The 18,525-nt window shown below is 35.7% G+C and overlaps 4 protein-coding genes across 5 annotated transcripts; 1 reads left to right on the top strand and 3 right to left on the bottom strand.

Moving 5' to 3' along the window:
- Positions 1 to 891: 891 nt before the first annotated feature.
- Positions 892 to 6,497, top strand: LOC141596264 (uncharacterized). The gene is made up of 10 exons (XM_074416370.1): positions 892 to 1,060; positions 1,166 to 1,198; positions 1,440 to 1,656; positions 1,964 to 2,055; positions 2,159 to 2,297; positions 3,684 to 3,758; positions 4,709 to 4,830; positions 4,936 to 5,011; positions 5,354 to 5,413; positions 5,969 to 6,497. The coding sequence occupies exons 3-10, from the start codon at positions 1,519 to 1,521 to the stop codon at positions 6,095 to 6,097; spliced, it is 831 nt and encodes a 276-aa protein (XP_074272471.1). The 5' UTR covers positions 892 to 1,060; positions 1,166 to 1,198; positions 1,440 to 1,518; the 3' UTR covers positions 6,098 to 6,497.
- Positions 6,498 to 6,920: 423 nt separating this feature from the next.
- LOC141596246 (uncharacterized) lies at positions 6,921 to 9,044 on the bottom strand. Its single transcript, XM_074416345.1, has 2 exons — positions 8,928 to 9,044; positions 6,921 to 8,054 (listed from the first exon to the last, which is right to left on the bottom strand). The coding sequence occupies exon 2, from the start codon at positions 8,042 to 8,044 to the stop codon at positions 7,037 to 7,039; it is 1,008 nt and encodes a 335-aa protein (XP_074272446.1). The 5' UTR covers positions 8,045 to 8,054; positions 8,928 to 9,044; the 3' UTR covers positions 6,921 to 7,036.
- Positions 9,045 to 10,833: 1,789 nt separating this feature from the next.
- LOC141596245 (divinyl chlorophyllide a 8-vinyl-reductase, chloroplastic) lies at positions 10,834 to 12,349 on the bottom strand. The gene has a single exon (XM_074416344.1). The coding sequence runs from the start codon at positions 12,217 to 12,219 to the stop codon at positions 10,987 to 10,989; it is 1,233 nt and encodes a 410-aa protein (XP_074272445.1). The 5' UTR covers positions 12,220 to 12,349; the 3' UTR covers positions 10,834 to 10,986.
- An 874-nt stretch (positions 12,350 to 13,223) lies between these two features.
- LOC141596263 (nuclear transcription factor Y subunit A-7-like) lies at positions 13,224 to 18,487 on the bottom strand. 2 transcript variants are annotated; one of them, XM_074416368.1, is made up of 6 exons: positions 18,187 to 18,487; positions 18,009 to 18,072; positions 16,637 to 16,770; positions 14,439 to 14,540; positions 13,902 to 14,066; positions 13,224 to 13,739 (listed from the first exon to the last, which is right to left on the bottom strand). In XM_074416368.1, exons 2-6 carry the CDS (start codon positions 18,034 to 18,036, stop codon positions 13,527 to 13,529), a joined length of 642 nt encoding a protein of 213 aa, XP_074272469.1. In that variant the 5' UTR covers positions 18,037 to 18,072; positions 18,187 to 18,487; the 3' UTR covers positions 13,224 to 13,526. The 2 variants fall into 2 exon arrangements, with proteins under 2 accessions (XP_074272469.1, XP_074272470.1); XM_074416369.1 differs by having other exon boundaries at positions 18,342 to 18,462.
- Between the last annotated feature and the right edge of the window lie 38 nt (positions 18,488 to 18,525).

Here is an 18,525-nt window from a genome sequence, read left to right as displayed (position 1 = left end):
CATAAAGTCGTATCTCCTTATCTAACATGAAAAGCAAAAAAAACATTGCATTTACAAGTGTCGATCTTGAAAAAATATATAAGAGAAGTCGAGATGTGAGCCGGTAATCTCTTTACTCAACCATCAAGTCAAGGGAGGTAAGAGGTTGATTGATCATTTATTCACTAGTAGAGTATACTTTATTCGTTCCATTAAATTCTTTACATTTGTTTGTTTTTCGTTCACTACTCAAAAGTTAAGAAAATTTTAAATACAATTTCTTATATAAAACATAAAAGACAGACCAAAAAAAACAAATGTATAAAGTAAACTTAGAATTCATCGAGAGTAAGTATAAACTTCAATGATCAAATCGAGCACCTCCAGCACATCTATCCATCGTAAATTCGTAATCATAAAGTTCATAAAGCTCCAAATTCACAAATTTACCGTAGCAGTAGAAAAACAATATTGTTAGTTGACTAAAGCTCAAAATTTAACTACGATTTTCTGCAGCACTCATTACTCAGAGAAATACAACCTCAAAAATTCTGATGAAGAGGTCGAAAATAAATAAATAAATAATAATAATAATAATAATAATAATAATAATAATAATAATAATAATAATAATAATAATAATAATAAACGTTAAAAACAACAATAATAATAATAAATCATAATATGTAAAACAAAGGAAATTAAAAATTACCCTAAATATAGTTAACTATATGTGGTTAGCAAGTTAACTACATATGTGTAATTACTAATATAACCCTTATTTAACTACATATGATTCACTCTAGTTTGCCACATGGCGCAATTTAATTGGTCGTGTATGAGATTTTCATACACCTCGTGTATGAGTAGCCTTTTTGCTCCAAATTCACAAATTTACCGTAGCAGTAGAAAAACAATATTGTTAGTTGACTAAAGCTCAAAATTTAACTACGATTTTCTGCAGCACTCATTACTCAGAGAAATACAACCTCAAAAATTCATCATTTCACCATTATATTTCAAGTTTATCTCCTCCTCAATTTACTGTTTATAGCTCAAATCCTACGACATTAATCAGCTGGTAAGTACTTGAATCAATTCTTATACATTTGCTACATTATTATTCACTAATCTTGATGCAATACCAAGGATTTAGTCAATCTAATCAAAATTTCATCTTTTTCAGCTAATATAATCAGATTTCAGATCTACCCACCTGGTAAAAATCCCTCCTTTTTACTGTTTTAGCTTGATTTCTTATTAGTTATGCTGTAATATGAAAAGGGTTAAATTATTTTCTAGATTTCTGAAAACCCTTTATTTGTTCACAAATTCTTATTTAAGACGATGGTGTCGGTTTTAACTGGAAAACGGGTCATGTAGATAGGTAAGACAAAAAGCAAAACACGGATATTTCCGTCTTAAGGGAGACTAATTGTTGGTTGTTGGCAATGTTTCAGGAAGTTGAATGCAATGTGTTTGAGATTGTAATTAGTATATTGTGATTATAGCAAGATTTGGGGGATTAAGTCAAATGAAATGGCAGTTTCAAAGCATACTGTTATGACTATGAAGTCTTACCAACATCAAGCTGAGAATTTACTCAAGAATCACTTGTTAGCTGATACTGCTGTTCCTTACACTGCTATCATTACTGGCATTGTTATCTGTAGACTGGTATGTCAACAAATTCTGCATTTACAGCAGTAACTTATGTTATGTTTAGAGGTCTTAGTGGTGGAGCCAGGATTTGCCGTTAGGGGCGGAAATTTTCAGGGTGGGACTGGAATGGGTGAATTACTAATAAAGTAGTAAAGGTAATTCAGGAAAAGATCGAAAATTTTAACTAAAAGTATTAAACTTTCCATTGGTTCAGGGGGGCGGTCGTGACCGTCCCCTGCTAGTCCCCCTAGATCCACCGCTGGTACTGGTTGTATGTTCCTTTTTTTGTGTTTGTAACAAGTGGTTATTGATTCTTTTGTAGATTTATGATCTTACTCAGTTGTTGAGTGCCCTGTACTTCAACAAGTGTTATTCTGGCCTTAACAGATTGCAAAGGATTGAATGGAACAATCGGTTGGTCATTGCTTTGTCTATTGTCTTTGTTGATTTCGATTTTGTTTAGGTGGTTAAGTTTTTTCTGTGCGATATTTTGATTGCGTCTTTAATGGTTCTGCAGCGGCATGTCAACAGTGCACGCCTTTTTCATTGCAGCTATGTCATTGTACTTCGTTTATTGGTCTGATCTATATGCCGATTATCAGACAACTGGCGCTATTACTTTCCGTAACTCAACACTTTCCACTTTTACACTAGGAGTAAGTACAAAACCTTTTTGTCTATTGGTAGCTCCCGTTTAATTTTCAAGTCGATTCTTACATAACATTAGCTGTTAGTTTGTGAATGAATTTCTTCGCTTGATGTTGTTACAAGGATTTACATTAAGAAACACTACTGAAATTTGTCATTTGTAGCAGAAATGTCTACATGTGGCGTAATATTTTCCGGACGACCAGAAATACTAAAGCATGATTGTGAGAGATTTTCTTGAATTTTGACGGTTCTCAGAGTAACTGACCTTGGTGAAGTTGTTTCTGGTATTTCATCAGTCATGGTTATACCATGCAGAGTAATGATAATTGGGTCCCGAGCTTTTATATATTAGAAAATTTGTGGGTCGTAAAACAATGTCACATTCAAACAAGTGATTGTGGCAAAGATGTTGTAGTGTATGTGTGACCATGTAAAAAAGGATCAGTTGAGAATCAAGGTTAAAATGGAGAAAATTAGGAGTTGCAACTATTGACTATAAGATGAGTAAAAATAGGTTGAGGTGGTTTGGCCATGTGGGAAAGGGACCAATGAAGCCTTGGATAGGAGACTTGATGAATGAGGTACAAATAAGATTGTGAGTGATAGGGGAAGGCCAAAGTAAACATTGATATAGGTATTGAAAACGGTATTTGTTTCCTTGGTATTGAAGAAAATATGGTGTTGAGGAGGTTACTAAAAAGGAAAATGATACGGGTCGATGATGAGTAGAATGATAAATCGTGGTTGGTAGTCGATCCCAGACCTGTCTTGGGAATAAGGCTTTGCTGGTAGTGTTGTTGTATACTTGTAACTTTTACAAGTCTTGGTCCTACACCGGCCCTAAATCATCTAGATTGGATTTCTCTTTCAGTTTTTGGGGTAGGGAGACTCTTGGAGTCTTGGGTATTGGGTGGCATGTGTGCAAAGTACTGTGTGTGTAATGAGAGTGTTGGATGCAAGTGAAAAATGAAGCGTTGTCATCAATGATCAATTATTGTTATAAACAAAAGGACAATTGTTTAATACAGATGCGAAGAGTGGGCATCCACCTAGTTATAATTCACATGTTAAACGGATGCAATCTTGTGAATGCGCTTTGAATTCAAAATATTCCTTTAGAAATTCACTTAATCGTATACTCGTAGTTTCATAGAACAACTTTTGTATAAACCTTAGATAACAAGTAATCAAGATCATCTGCAGCTGGCATTGTAGAAGAACTAAAATGATCTGCAGGCTAGAAGCTACAGAGTTACATATTTTGCAGTAGGATTGAAAAATTAAGTCACTTGTGAACAAGATATATAATGGTTGTCCACTTTTGTTCTATATAAGCTTTATTTATTTTTATTTTTTTTTTTTTTGTGGTAACTTTGATATAAACGTGACAGGTATCTGTGGGATACTTTATTGCAGACCTAGCAATGATCTTATGGCTTTATCCCTCGTTAGGTGGTATAGAATATGTAAGTATTTTTATTATCTACTATCTCATGTCTCCCCTTTCTCTCTTTTTGTGTATACGCTTGTGTGTACCAGTCTTTCAGGTATAAATATTATGAATTAGTTTTTAAGGCTTTAGGCATGTTGGCTTCAATTGCTAAAGGACACGGGCAAAGTACTTAAAGTGAGTAGTGACAACTGACAAGTGGTGTAATGAATCGATGCTGTATACCTCCTTAGTGAAAAACGACCCCCTAACATAAGTGCAAGGGACACTCGGGCTATAACTCATCCGTCTGATTATCCTTTCTTGCTTCTAACTTATGACTGGTTCATTTTTTCTCAAGCTGCTATTTTCTCTGAATCTGCTGACTGCTGTGTGGGACCTGCTTATTCTGTAGCTGGTTTACCGTTTAAGTACTCATCCTACAGTCCTTGTGCTTTTAGAATTAATATAGAATTAGTTCTGGAAAGGATGGAATTGAAAGTAATTGAGCCAGTTTCCGATATTCGGTAAATCTATTTGAACAGAATTGGGAAAGAAACCTGTAATTTTTGGAGTTTTTTACGTGTTTTCTATGAAAATCAACCTTTCTAGCCAAACAAGCGAATCCTTTCAATTTCCATTAACCTGTAATTTTTGGAGTTGTTTATTTTTTTTTTTTTCTCCCTCCACTTAGTTTCTTTCATTTCCATTCACTCGAAAGTAGAACAAGCTGTATGTTGGAGTTAGTTTGTCTCGAAATCGTCATCTCTTTTTAGTTACCTGCCTCTGCATTCTTGTCGTCCTCATGCTGTAATTTTTTTGACGTGATGAAGCTTTCACCTTCTTAGGGCTTTGTTTTAGTTTTTTTTTTTTTTTTTTTATTTTTTTATATGTCTTCAGTTCATCAAACCTTTAATTATGAATCTTAAGCGATGTTTGTTTGTGTTGTACGTCTTTCCCTGTTGACATGTCATCCTCGAATATCAGGTGGTTCATCATTCTCTCTCGGGAATTGCCGTTGCCTACGCTATGTTTTCTGGTGAAGGACAACTTTATACTTACATGGTCCTCATCTCTGAAGTAACAACACCAGAAATCAATATGCGATGGTTGGTTCTTTGGAAGTTGTTGCTTGTTACTTTGTTAGTAGTGTTTCCAGTTTCAGTTGCATGTATCTCACTTTTTTCTTACTCTTTCTAGTTTCTAATATGCAGGTTTCTTGATACAGTTGGCTTGAAAAGATCCCCTGCATATCTCATCAACGGAATAGTGATATTCCTAGCTTGGTTGGTGAGTATATACGCTCTGGTGCATCATTTGATAGATAATGAGACCCTTAGTAAAGTTCCGTCTCAAAAGAGATTGTTCAATTACGAACTCCCTCCCTCCCAATCATTTGTTGAACTCTTTTGTTCTTTGTGAGGGGTATTTAATCAAAGGTAAACAAATGATAAGGACGAAGAGATTAATTAACAAGCTTTTGTAGAACTCTGTATATGTTAGAAATTTTTACCCCTGAAGGCACTCTTTTATGCAAATGAATGTGCTAATTGTTCCCGTTATACGTCAGCATGTCCTCTTGATTCCTACATTCTTATAACCTGACATGTTGAAGTTGTATGTGTATTGCAGGTTGCAAGAATTCTGCTTTTTGTTTACATGTTCTTCCATGTTTACTTGCACTACGATCAGGTAACTTCCGATCTTGTGGTAAAATATTCTGTTACAAACTTACAACCTACTCCCTCTGTCCTGGTCATTTGTTGTCCTATTCCATTTTGGGGTGTCTCAGTCAGTTATTGTCCTTTCTATTTTAGGATTGCATTTGATGAACAATTTGATCATTCATACTCAATTTGGTCCACATGTCATCTAATAATTGGCTCGCTCATCTTTCCTTGGTCTTTTGTGCCAAAACCAAAGGACAACAATTGACCGGGATGGAGGGAGTATCTAATATTATCTCTAAATAATCAGATGTGTCAAAATAATTTCACTACCACGCGGCATGTATTTTTTTCACAGTCTTTTAAGACATGAAAACAAGATACGGAAAAGAGATGTCGAGAGTTCCTTGTACACCGAATGGTTTTAAATCATGGACTCCTAGTAGTTTGGGTGAGATGTGGCTTCTGTTCTTGTCGGTCATGTACTAGTATCAGCTTTTAGCATTGTATCGGTCATATACTAGTATATCAGCTTTTTGTACTGGCGTTATTAATTCTCGTCTTATAATGAAATGGACAGGTTATCCAAATGCATGCTTTTGGTTACTTTTTGGTGTTTGTGGTGCCTTCTGTGCTTGCTGTGATGAACTTGATGTGGTTTGGGAAGATTCTCATGGGATTAAAGAAAACCCTAACGAAGAAAAAGTGAACATCGTGGAAAATATTTGTAAATAGCCTGACATTTCAACCGCGGGTAAATTTTTTCACGAGGCTCTTATTAAGCTTTGCTCGACAATCCACAGTTTCATTACCTGTGTGATTCATATGGTATTGAATCTGGCATGGATACTGCATCATGACCGATTTATGAAGATATTGTATGTTACCGCGTTTTGAGGTGGTATAAACCATATAGGAGTACTTTGTATTTAGAACTGTGTTAAAGCTTTCTAGCCATATGCTGTATTTTTGGTCTGTTACCAGCAAATCTCGATGCTCTCCAGTTCGCTTCTGTATAATTGATATCTTCATTTATCCATAGATGTGTTGTATTTACCTAAAACATGTTCAATTTTGCATCATATCAAATACAGATTACCATTTTCATATATTGATAGGTGTATCTTTAGTTTCGTAATTTAAATACAGACGGTCTATCCTAAAACGAGGATGCGTGTATGTAGACATGTTTTCAAATTATATATTGTTCAAAAACTGAAATAAAGAGATCTTGTTGAACCGGATTTTTTTTTTTAACAGTGGTGAAAAGATGTATTACATAATGTTCCGGCTCTCAGAGCTGGAATTAAAGAACGCCAAAACTCAAACATTACCAATTAAGCTGCTACCAAGTTCCAACTGTTTATCAATGAATTTCTATATAAGACTTGGGCTCTGCAGTAAAATAACCAACAGAACTAAAAAATACGGTTTTGCATTACAAAAAAGCATGGCACCGAACTGATGCCTACTGGATCTGAACTACAAAAGAATGGATTTGCCTCTAATTCACCAGTTAAAAGCGGCGATTATACTGGCATAACTATACAAATAGAATAGAACCAAAATTATGTACATCTTAATGACTTGCAAAGATGCAATGAAGTTACTGAGTTACATAGTTAGCAATCTTAGCATGTCTTGTGTATCAATCAATTATCTCCCCATCTTCCAAAACGACGCCTTGAATAAACAGATCATCATCGTCTTCATAACCCAATTGGTACTCTGGTTTGATGAACAGGCCAAGTTGCTCCAATGGACTTTTTGTTCTGCCCAATTTCGATTGAAACCCATTACCATGGCATACAACTTGCATTCTGCTCCTCATCAAAACCTCCAATTCTCGCATGGCACCCAAATTATCATCTACTGTAATGGATCTTTCCAATTCTTCGAGGGAAGCGCGGGCAGCCTGTCGCTGTCGCTCCAATTCCCTGTGCTTCTTTCGTTGACACTCCTCTTCCTCCATTTGAGAAGTTACCTCGGTAACTTTAGCTTTAACAGCAATTGTACACAGGTTGCCAATCTTGTTGTCGGAAAAACGGCCTTTCACTTCAACTTGTAGGCTGTTTTTCTCCGGGATAGGATCGCTGGTTAGTTTTGGCTTCACCGACATCCAAAGTATGCCGAACAACTTGTTCAATTTGGCAGCATATATATGCACCCAATTAGTTGATGGGTGATATAGAGTTGCATTAGCGAAAACAAGCCTCACATCAGCTTCAAACTCATCATTGTTGAGGTATTTATTCTGTTTTAACTTTCGTTCAGTCGTCCCAAAATCCATGGGATGCTTAATCACTTGAAAATAATCACCGCTTGCATCTCGATCCACGGGACAAAGAAACGGTACACTCCACCTACTCTTCATAATCTTAGTTAGAATGGCTTGGCAATGGTCTAACTTCGACCTTTTCACTAACGGACATTCCAATGAAGCCTCAGATTTACGCTTCTTATTCTGAGTAATAATTGGTGTATTCTTGACCACAGTCAGGGATGAATTTTTCAGGGAACTCGATTTAGGCTTCACTTCAGTTGATGCATTCTTTAGGGAACTCACTTTAGGCTTCGTTCCAGCTGTACGCTGCTTAAGCAGCTTTTTTATCTTCTTCAAAGGGTCGGTATTTCTAGCTCTGCATATTACGTCCATTGTTTTCTGCCTGCAAGAGTTGGAATTGGTTCAGATTTCAACGTTACTAACGAAGATTGACAATGTGACAATGTGACAGTAAGGTATAAGATAACAATACTAAAGCTTTCTTATCAAAAGAAACGTCTGAAAATATGTCGAAACATAGACTGTATTTGCCAAATGAACTCGATAAATATATCGAACAAGCATAAACCTAAAAACCATCCAGACTTCAGTATAACTGTCAGTAAACCCTATATGTTCAACACACCTCAAGGCCTTAATTAACAAAATACCAATCAGACGACTCGAAGACGAAAACAACAACAAAGCGTAGTGTTCAGAACTACAAATTCTCAGAGAAACTAAATCAGACTCAAGATAGAACAATTGAAGGTATTAAAGCAACTAACTTGAGAAATTAAACGAGTCGAAAGCACGAAAAGTGTTCATAATTACGAATTACACAGAGAATCAATAGAACAATTTACCAAATTATGACATTAAATTAGTACAAAATAAACAGAATCAATGCATCAATGAAAATTTCAGCTTTCCAATTATTTAATTTAATTATATGAAAATTGGAGTAATTTAAACCTCAATAAACAATCAATTGAACAAACCCTAACAAATTAAAAAAATACCCATAAAACCCAATTGAACTAAATTAAAAACCCTAATAAAAAACACCCAAACCCTAATTTTACGAAATTAACAATCAATTGAACAAACCCTAACAAAAATCACTAACAAGTGTTCAAAATAAAACACAATAAGAAATCAACAAAATACCCAGAAAACCCAATTGAACATAGATTAAAAACCCTAATTACGCGAAATTAATCAAAAAACAAAATTAAACGAAAATATAATAACTAAAAGTTGAATGATTTCATACCTTAATGAAGATGATTGATTATCAAAGAATGAATGAATTTGTGTTCTTTGTTATTGAAACTTAATTAGGGTTTAGAGAGGTAAATTTGAAGTGTAAATTTGAGTAATTACAACAGTGAAAAGTGAAGACTGTAGCTTAAGCTATATATATAAATTGATGAAGGCGGTTAAGTGTGAATGTAAGAAGAACGCTACGCGGTAAAATGTAAACCGTTAATTGTCAACTTCTCCCTCCAAAATTCCAGCTCATTGAATTTGGATAGGATATGCGATGGGAATGGGATGGGATTATTATGCATTGAATATGAGATTGCGCGTTATGTTATCTTGGATTCTTGGGTACTTATATTCGGGTCGGGTTTTAACGAGTCGGTTTATTTTGAGTTAGGAATTAGGATATCTAGACCTAGTCAGGCGAGTTGGGTCTCAAGTTTCGTGTCAGAATACGAGTAGGGTTATGACTTATAGTCAGGTATGATTGTACGGTCAAAAATATTTATTACCCTTTTTTTACCTTTTTTTAAATTGTAACATTTTTTTTTGAAAAAAATTAAATATATATAATATTAATATTTTAATCATATGCAATGCTTATTTAAAATTAAGTTATTTTAGTAATTATTTTCTTATTAAATGTCATAAAAGTTTATAAAGTTGAATTTTTAATTGTGTTTGTTATAAAAGTAATAAATTTTTAATGATTTTAAAAATAATATTTTAATAGAATTCTTTATTTCTTTAATCAAACATGTCAATTGGTTGGATCGAGTTTTGACTCTAAATTAACGGGTCATTTCGAATTCGGGACAAACGGGTTGTATGCCAAGATTCTCGAGTATTGACCCTGGAAAAACGGGGTGAGCCGAGTCGGTGGTAAGGGCCGCTTTGATCCGTTAAATATGTGTTTAGTTTAGTTACGAAGTTATTTAGGGTTACATTTGTGTTTGCATATTTGAATTCTGAATTTCTAAACATGTCTATAATGTCTAAGCGGTACCACCTATTATATTTTTAACTTAAATTTAATGAATTCGACATTTAAAGCTCGTTATAATCATTTTTTAGAAAAATGTAATATGTGGACTACCATCTATTGTTATGTTGTCTATTACATTTTCTTTATTTTGTGAGGGGAAAATAAAAGAAGTGTAAACATATGACCGGAATGAAGGGAGTACCATCCAATAACTAGTCTATGAAATTCGTGGCTTCAACTTTAATTTGAGTTATAATTTGAGTCATAAAGCTAACGACCTATTGTAGAAAACTAGAGTTTATGTACACACTTGTACATGTTTTACATCCCTTACATTTTTACTTGTTTTTTTGTCTCATTAACCAAATTTAACTACCCTCCAGTATGAGTTAATAGTTTATATTTGCTTTATTTTCCTCTCACAAAATAAAGCAAATGTAAACTATTTATTAGGACAGAGGGAATATAATTGACTAAAATGCCCTTGTTATATACTCGGCCTCCCTACCGCACTGTCACTAACCCTGCTTAAAGTAACAACCACCACCTCACCTGCATCTCCAACCACCATCAATCACCACCTGACCTCCCTCCCACCACTCCTAATCACCGCGACACCCCTCACTAGAAACCCATCCCGCAAGCCCACCACCACACGACTAGATACAGTCGAAAAACCCCCCTTCAATACGAGAACTCAACACCACTGTTGAATACAATCCACACCAACACTTATCTAACCTATCCAACCTATACCACCACACCACCTCCTATTACACCGCTAACAACGTCGGAGTAACATAACATACAAGGGGTAACTGGATAGTTGTTACCCACTTCCCTGACAACTAGGTTAATGCATTCGCCTGTTACCAGCCGCGGATCATTGAGCAAACATCAGAGTGACTGATTCAAAGGAAAAACTAATCAATTTGTGGTGACAGTTTATGAATTTTTATACTGAGATAAGAAACTAGTTGATATTACAATCTATTGAATTTATTTAGTTAATTTCCGTAACTTCAAAAGCAAATACTTTTACAAATTCGACAAAACTCGAGCATTCAAATCAAATGCTTAGACCTTAGAATATGGCCTGCTCTCCCAACTCTTGACCAGCCATGCCTTCTCTAAGGACCTTTTGAAAGAAATCTTCCAAAGTATCCTTTCCGTAACTTGGAGTATTATCGGCGTCATACTCACCAGTCTCAGGATCCAAAACCAGCATACTTTCAGCAGCATAATACCGTCCTATTTTTCCAAACTCTACCGCGTCTTCAAGCGAAGGGAATACCTTTGCTACGAAATCAAGGACACCAATGGCGAAATCCATGATCTCAATAGGCACTTTGATGAACTTAGGTTCTTTTCCTAGCATACTAAACAACATCTCCCCTTGTTCTAATGGTGTTACCGCCTTCCCTGGCCCACCAATGGGCAAAACCCGATTCCTCTTATCTTCATCCAAGACGGAATCAACAATAAACGAGGCTAAATCAGGCTCGCTAATCGGTTTACAAGCACACATCTTCCCATCCCCAAACATAATATAAGGTTTCCCATCTTTCACTAGCTCAACTTGACCTCCTAAACTCTTAAAAAACGCGGTAGGCCTAACAATACTATAACTAAACCCGTCATCCTCCTCCGCTTCCTTAATCAATTCCGCCTCAAATTTCAATTTAGCGCGCTGAAACTCCAAAAGAGGCTTCTGCACACAAATTGCAGACAGTAACACAAAATGCTGTGCCCCAAATTTCTTTCCTGCAACAAGACTATTCTTAGTCGCCTCGTAATCAATCAACCATGAGTCCTTAATACCGCCACTACGACTCGCAAGACATGACACAACAACATCAATGCCAATACCCAAATCCTGTAAACTCTTTTCCAAAACACCCAAATCAGAAACATCAGAAAAACACACATTTGCACCAGTTAACTGTGAAACAGTCTCATCTTTCCCATATTTACCCTTAATCCCACTTTTTTCTCGAGCAATTGCGATCACATTGAACCCTCTCTTAATCAATTCTTTTACAACAAATTTCCCAATATACCCAGTTGAACCAACAACTAAAACATTAACATCCTGTGGTTTTTTTGCTCTAAAGTTCTGATCTTTGCTACTTTTTTCTACAGTTACAGTATTACTAGCATAAACAGGATTAACTAACTTAATAATTTTGCTAAATTTAATGGAATTTGATAATGGGTTCACCTGAAATTTGCAGAAAGATGAAGAATTTCTGCTGAAATGTTGAGAATGCTTGGGTATGTTGAGAGTGAAGCTACCACAAGTTAAGGAAATTGACATTTTTAATTCTCAGTTTGTCTCTTTTTTAGAACAGAGGTGTGGAATTATTAGGAGAACTGAAGGTGTGAGTATTGGTGGCAGAAAGTATAGAGATTGACTGGTTGGTTCATATTGATTTTGGGGGATTCAAACTTTACTGGATTTCTTGCCATACTTGCAACATTGGGTGATGGATGGGTCCTACCTTGGAGATTTAGTTGTTCACAAATTATTATTTCAGACGGATATGACCGTCTTAAACAAAAAATTTGTGAAAAATGAACGGGTAAGATAGATGAGACAAAAAATAGAACGTCTAAGGAATGATAAAAACTTGTCTCATCTATCTATATGACTATATGGGAATTGGGATAGTACTTGTCTACTTAAGCGGGATATAACTGTCTTAAGCAAGACCAAGTGATATTTGTTTGGAAATTTTTTACAACATACTCCTACATTCAACACCCTAAATTATGATAATTTTCTAAATAGTCTTGATAATCAACCAAAAAAAAAAGTCCTTAGAACGGAGTCACTTTGAAACTATTTCTCAAAAATGGGTTTACAGGGTCGATTTTGCGAAAAATTGGTTTGGAACAAAGTTGTTGGTTGGGTCAGCGGTTTTTCTAACATGTGCTCTCAAGGCACACATTAAGAACCTTGATTAAGAAACAATAATAATATACCTTCAAAGTATCAACTCATTTATACCATAGTTACCGAACATTCTTCTAATTCTTTCTTTAATCAAGTTCTTAATGTGTGCCTTTAGAGCGCACCTTTGAAATTACGATAAACGAAACCTAATTTCATAAACATGTTTCAAATATTGTGTCAAATAAAACCAATCACTAGAAAATCATGAACCAGATTAGTGAAGAAGTATTTGTCAAACTAGCCAGTTTTACAATGTTCTTGTGCAAGACCGTCTTACATAAGTAGTATTCCATAACACTACCAATAAGAATGATCTTATAAGCCACCTCATTGCTTTATGAGCAGGGTAACAATAGATACCAACATTGCCAAGAGACTGATATATACAAACAAAAACAATCTAATTTCTACAAACCTGTCAATACTCTCAACAAACAATCTAGAGATAATACCTTGCATGACAAATGATACCTAAATTCTAAGGACAAAAATATATCACAAAACTAAGATCAACTATGAAATACAAATACATATGGGAAGGACGCGGGAATGGCGAAAAGAATGCTTTATCTGATAACAATTGACCCATATCTACTTGAGCATCATCTAAGAAAACCCGACACTGCTAACCACGAGGCTGGTTGGATTGTTTTATTGTTGAGATCGTTTTATAAGGATGAACTATCAGAGCATCTGGTGTTCATCGCGTCAATTTCACAAACAGGTTGTGAATTATTGTGCGATGCCTTTTCGCCCGCTTCCTTGTTGTTTGATGCAGTTGCATTTACTTGGTTCTCGTCTTTCTTTGCATTAAGAAACCGACCACCACATCCTCGCGCTCTTTTCAGTGCATGCAAATGTCGGGATTCATGCAAGTACGGCTGTAACATCAGAATTCGATGCAAGTCAGTCAGGAACATTATCAGTTCTCACTCTAACAATTCATCTTATTGACTACAACTCTACAAGTGTATAGATTCAATGACGGGAATTTTCATTGCATGCCAAAATGAAACAGATAACAAATCAGTCGTTAAGCCAACCTTTCGGTTCTTCTTGGCTTTGTTTTCTGATTCAGCTTTTGCGCGAGACTGCCTCCGTCGCAAAATGCCATGATATTGTTTCGCATTGACAAATATTGGCTCCTCAACTGCATCCGTTGTTAAGGGAAGTCCAGGTGGCTGGATTCCCATCAACTGAAGTTGTACCTAATTCACGAAAAGGGTGATTCCTTTGACACAGAAATGGCTCTCAGAAAAGCTAGTTCAGATAAATACTACTATATCTCATTGCCATAATCTCCATTTGTAATGCGACTTTGTGCGCGCTTCGATTGACCAAAAAAAAAAAAAAAATCTCCATTTGACGTAAATGGTCAAACCATGTCGACTTTCATCCAGAAATCTTCACAATATACAAGTTTCAAATTTCTGAAAATGATGATACAAAAAAGTTGGTTTTGATAAATCAAAATGACAAATTCTCATTGTATCCCTACATATATTTGAAGAAATTAATGATCAAAATTAGACATTGGTTGACCACAATCGCCAAATTACGTGGATTTTAAATTATCTTACCATTGGTTGTGGTGGATAATGTGGAGCAGGATATGCCTGGGGATCATATGGAGCAAACATGCTTCTACCATAAGGATCTGGATAAGGGTAAGCCGCTTGGCCCTGCAGCCAAAAATATCATACATGCGACAATACCAAGTCAAATATCAAATGGTTTCCGGAATAACTTTGCATGCCAGTAATCCAGTATCATCATTTGAGACGCAGATTTGTATCAGTTTATAGGAAAAGAAAAGACAAAAAGGTAATAGCTGTGACACATGGTGCAATAGCTAGTGACTTGAGAGATTTGTTCACATTTAGCATTGTATTATTGCCATCCCAAATTTGGGCTCAAAAATGACCACGTCGTAATTTACACTTAAGAGTCATCTTCCCTATCCAATACCTACAAGCTGCAGCTCAAATTTTGAAGCCGTATAATGCAAATTTCATTATGCTTCATTTGGAAACCGCATCTCTGGGATAACACAAGGGTAAGGTAGTCAACTAGTCATGGTATTAAATTACTACATCTGTGGCGGTTTTTTTTTCTTTTTTTTTTGTGCAAGGGAATCAAGGTAGTCATGCTGTTGCTGACATGGACGATGGCGAGGTCTATTATGACTGGTTTATTCAAGGTCGTATGAGCCACGTCAGTCCACTAGTGGGTTATATAAGGGCCTAAGATTGGTTGTAAGATTTTGGCCAATTATTGACCGCAATTATTATAAAAATTAAGAATCACATAAAAAGCTGATTCCCTTATATACCAGAAAATATTAGCATTGTAAATTTAAGAACATTATGCATTAGTTTCTAAAGGTGTGGGTCGCACCAAGAACGTGGTCCCTTTGAGAATTCAAGGTTCACCGTATAAGGATAGCTGGAAATGACACAAAAAGCCAAGTATTCTCTAAAGTCTGAACCGCAAAAAGCAAAGTATTCTCTCTTCAAAGATACACACAGATGAATATAAAAAATTACCCCGGTGATTTAACGAGATAAAAGTGGACTACTGAAGACTTGAAAAGTGAAGACTAGAGAAATGCCGATGTCTGTAGTTTTGGGACTACACTCATAACTCAGATCTTTAGTGAGGGGAGATAATTGTGAGAAAACTAAAAAAAAAAAAAAAGGCGACTTTTAAGATCTTGATAGGCCTTATAAGCTCCAGTTAGCTACAGGAATCGCATTTATTGAAAGAATCATTGGAATTTGAGATAATGGCCAGGAAGATTATATCGCTGTCAAGAATCCTCTTTCACCGAAGAATCCTCTTTTACATTTCTTCGTTGTTTGTTGTTAAACATGGAGTTATGAGAAGAGAATTAAGGCTATAGTCCACACGTCTTTATCCAGTTATAGAAAATTCTAGACTGATTATCTTTAAGAAACTACCAATAACAGCCAGTTGCATTTTTGTAAAAGAATCATACGTGCCTAGACAGGGAGTATTTAAGCAAAAAATGATTAGAGTTAAACTCTTCAAGAATCAAAGTAAGCTTAGTAAATTTCCACAATAGACTACTCCCTCCGTCGCGGTCAATTGTTGTCCTTTGGTTTTGGTACAAAGACCAAGGAAAGGGGGAGGGGTCAATTACTAAATGACAAGTGGACCGAATTGTGTGTGAATGATCAAATTGCTCATCAAGTTTATTCTTAAAATAGAAAGGACAACAATTGACCGAGACACCCAAAAATGGAATAGGACAACAAATGACCGGGACAGAGGGAGTATTTTACAATCTCCTTTTGAAACACTACTAGATGGAAGTAACAACAACTAAAGTGGTATTAGAAATATCAATGCTTGTGCTTTTATTCCGTTTTTGAACATCACTAACTAATATTCCGTACCATATAGTCGTCCACTCGTCCTTAAGTTGCAAACAAAAAGCAAATTAAGCATTGGTATTTATAACCCTACTTCATAACTCTTGTGCTATGAAAAGTCGGAAAATGAAGATTAGTAAAAAAAACTCTTTTGGCTGACTAGATAAATTAAGAGGCAAAGGTTAAAATATATGAGAGAAGTGAATGTTCGTAATTAAACTACAATGTTCCTGTTAGGATAGGCTAAACAGCATGCAGAATTTATATAACACGATGACAAAGAACCAGACTGTCCCAATGCCTCAAAGGCTCCTGTCCACGACAGGGAATATAGGAAATAAAAAGATAGACATATTTAGCTCAAAGAGTAAGTTTGTATGTACCATAGCTCCAAGATGGGGAAGAACCGGATATGGAAGACTTGAGGCTGTATGCAATCCTTCAGGAGCTCCCATAGTAGATGTAGAGTAACTGATAGATTCAGAGTGGCTCTGCTGATCATCAGCTTCACCGCTATCTGCATGATAAAATCCAACTTGCATTTAGATGGATAATAAATCTAAAATTTAAACCCGAGATAAAAATTATTCCCTTTGTTCCAACCAATAGTTCATTTTTGCTATTTAATCGAAGTTACACGCAAGTGGGGTACAGTATCCCACTCTCACTCATCGCAGCAAAAAGTTGCCTAAAAAGGAAATGTAAACTATCAGTATGGACGGACTGATACGGAATGCATAAACTATTGACTCAGGCATAAGGAGTATATGTAATTTGCTATGACATGAATATGAGATAAACACAACTTTCTTTCTCCATGATTCTCAACCATTGGATATGAGATGGTGCGTGGGCCGTGGGTAGGTGGGTCTGAAAGGTCTACACACACCTTAACTGCTTAACACACACCTTATTATAGACAAATCTGAGAGCCTCAATCAAACTACAACCAAAAGCATAAAAATGAACTCTGACCCGCAACCAACACCTTTATGTTTGATAGATTCCATCACATCATTTCTGTAGTAGCAAGAGTATAGGAAGTCCTCTAGGGGGACTATCATCACATAAATACATGCTCAAGCATCAACAAACTCACACACATACATCCTTTAAAACAGTGGCGAGGCCAGAATTTGAACTCAGCGGGGCGAACATGTAACAGCATAAAGTAAACATGAGAAAAGTTCGAAAATTTTATCTAAAAACTTCGAAATTTCCATCCTCCAGGGGAAAGCGGTTCTGCTAGCCCTCCGCTAGCGGCTCTGTCACTGGTTTAAAAAGGGTCATCACTCATCACAAGTCAGTTTTCCAAACTCGGCTGAAAATGCCCTTATCGATAAAAATCAGCCTGTAAAAACCGTCTCCGATTCAAACCCAAGTCAACCAGAGGTCAGAGCCTTGTTTCTGGTATGCCATTCACCATTGTCATCAAACTGTGACTATGCGAAATACTACACACGTATCCAATCTAATCTAATCTAATCTAATTCCGTATTCGATTCCAAAACACCACAAACTCCATTATCATCTTCTAAAAATATCCAAAATACTGACTTTCAACAAATGACAATTACCTGCAACCCCTAATCCTCAAATTCCTTATATTTCTCTAATTTTGATTAAAACAGCAACAAAACCAACAATTCTTTTCCCAAAATGAATCCAACAACACACAAAAAATAACCAATAACATGACATAAATTAAAATTCAGCAGAAACCCAGTTCAAAATTTGAATTAATAAGCAACATACCAGAACAATCATTTGCAGAAGAACTCATAGTTCAACACCCAGATAATAACTTTATGAATTGAACCTACAAAAACACAAAAAACCCAAATCAATACATAATTAAAGCAACAAACTTGATACAAATTAACAGAATTACAAGGGTTTTGAATTGAATTGAATTGAATTGAATTAAACCAACCTTTTAATTATATGTATCTACAGTAATAAACTAATAACAGTATGTGATTAAATTAGTATGTGGGAATTAAGGAAGAAAGTACTTCATAAGAGATGATTAATACTATAAGAAGTGAAGAAGGTGATGATGAAAGCATGAAAGAAAAGACAAGACACCTCATCAGAGACAAGAAAGAAGAAGATTGAAAAGTATTTGATAAATGAGTAAATTTAATAAGTGAATAAGTGGGTGTGTGTGTGGGGGTTTGTAGAGAGGGATGTGTATGTGGTGGTGAGTGATTTGTTGTGTTTGTACGTGCCCTATGTGATGATGTTGACCGGGTGGGATGTGTAATATGCA

This window comes from Silene latifolia, chromosome 8, assembly GCF_048544455.1.
Source record: "Silene latifolia isolate original U9 population chromosome 8, ASM4854445v1, whole genome shotgun sequence".
Taxonomy (NCBI): Eukaryota; Viridiplantae; Streptophyta; class Magnoliopsida; order Caryophyllales; family Caryophyllaceae; genus Silene; species Silene latifolia.
This window is presented reverse-complemented; position numbering and strand designations above follow the sequence as displayed.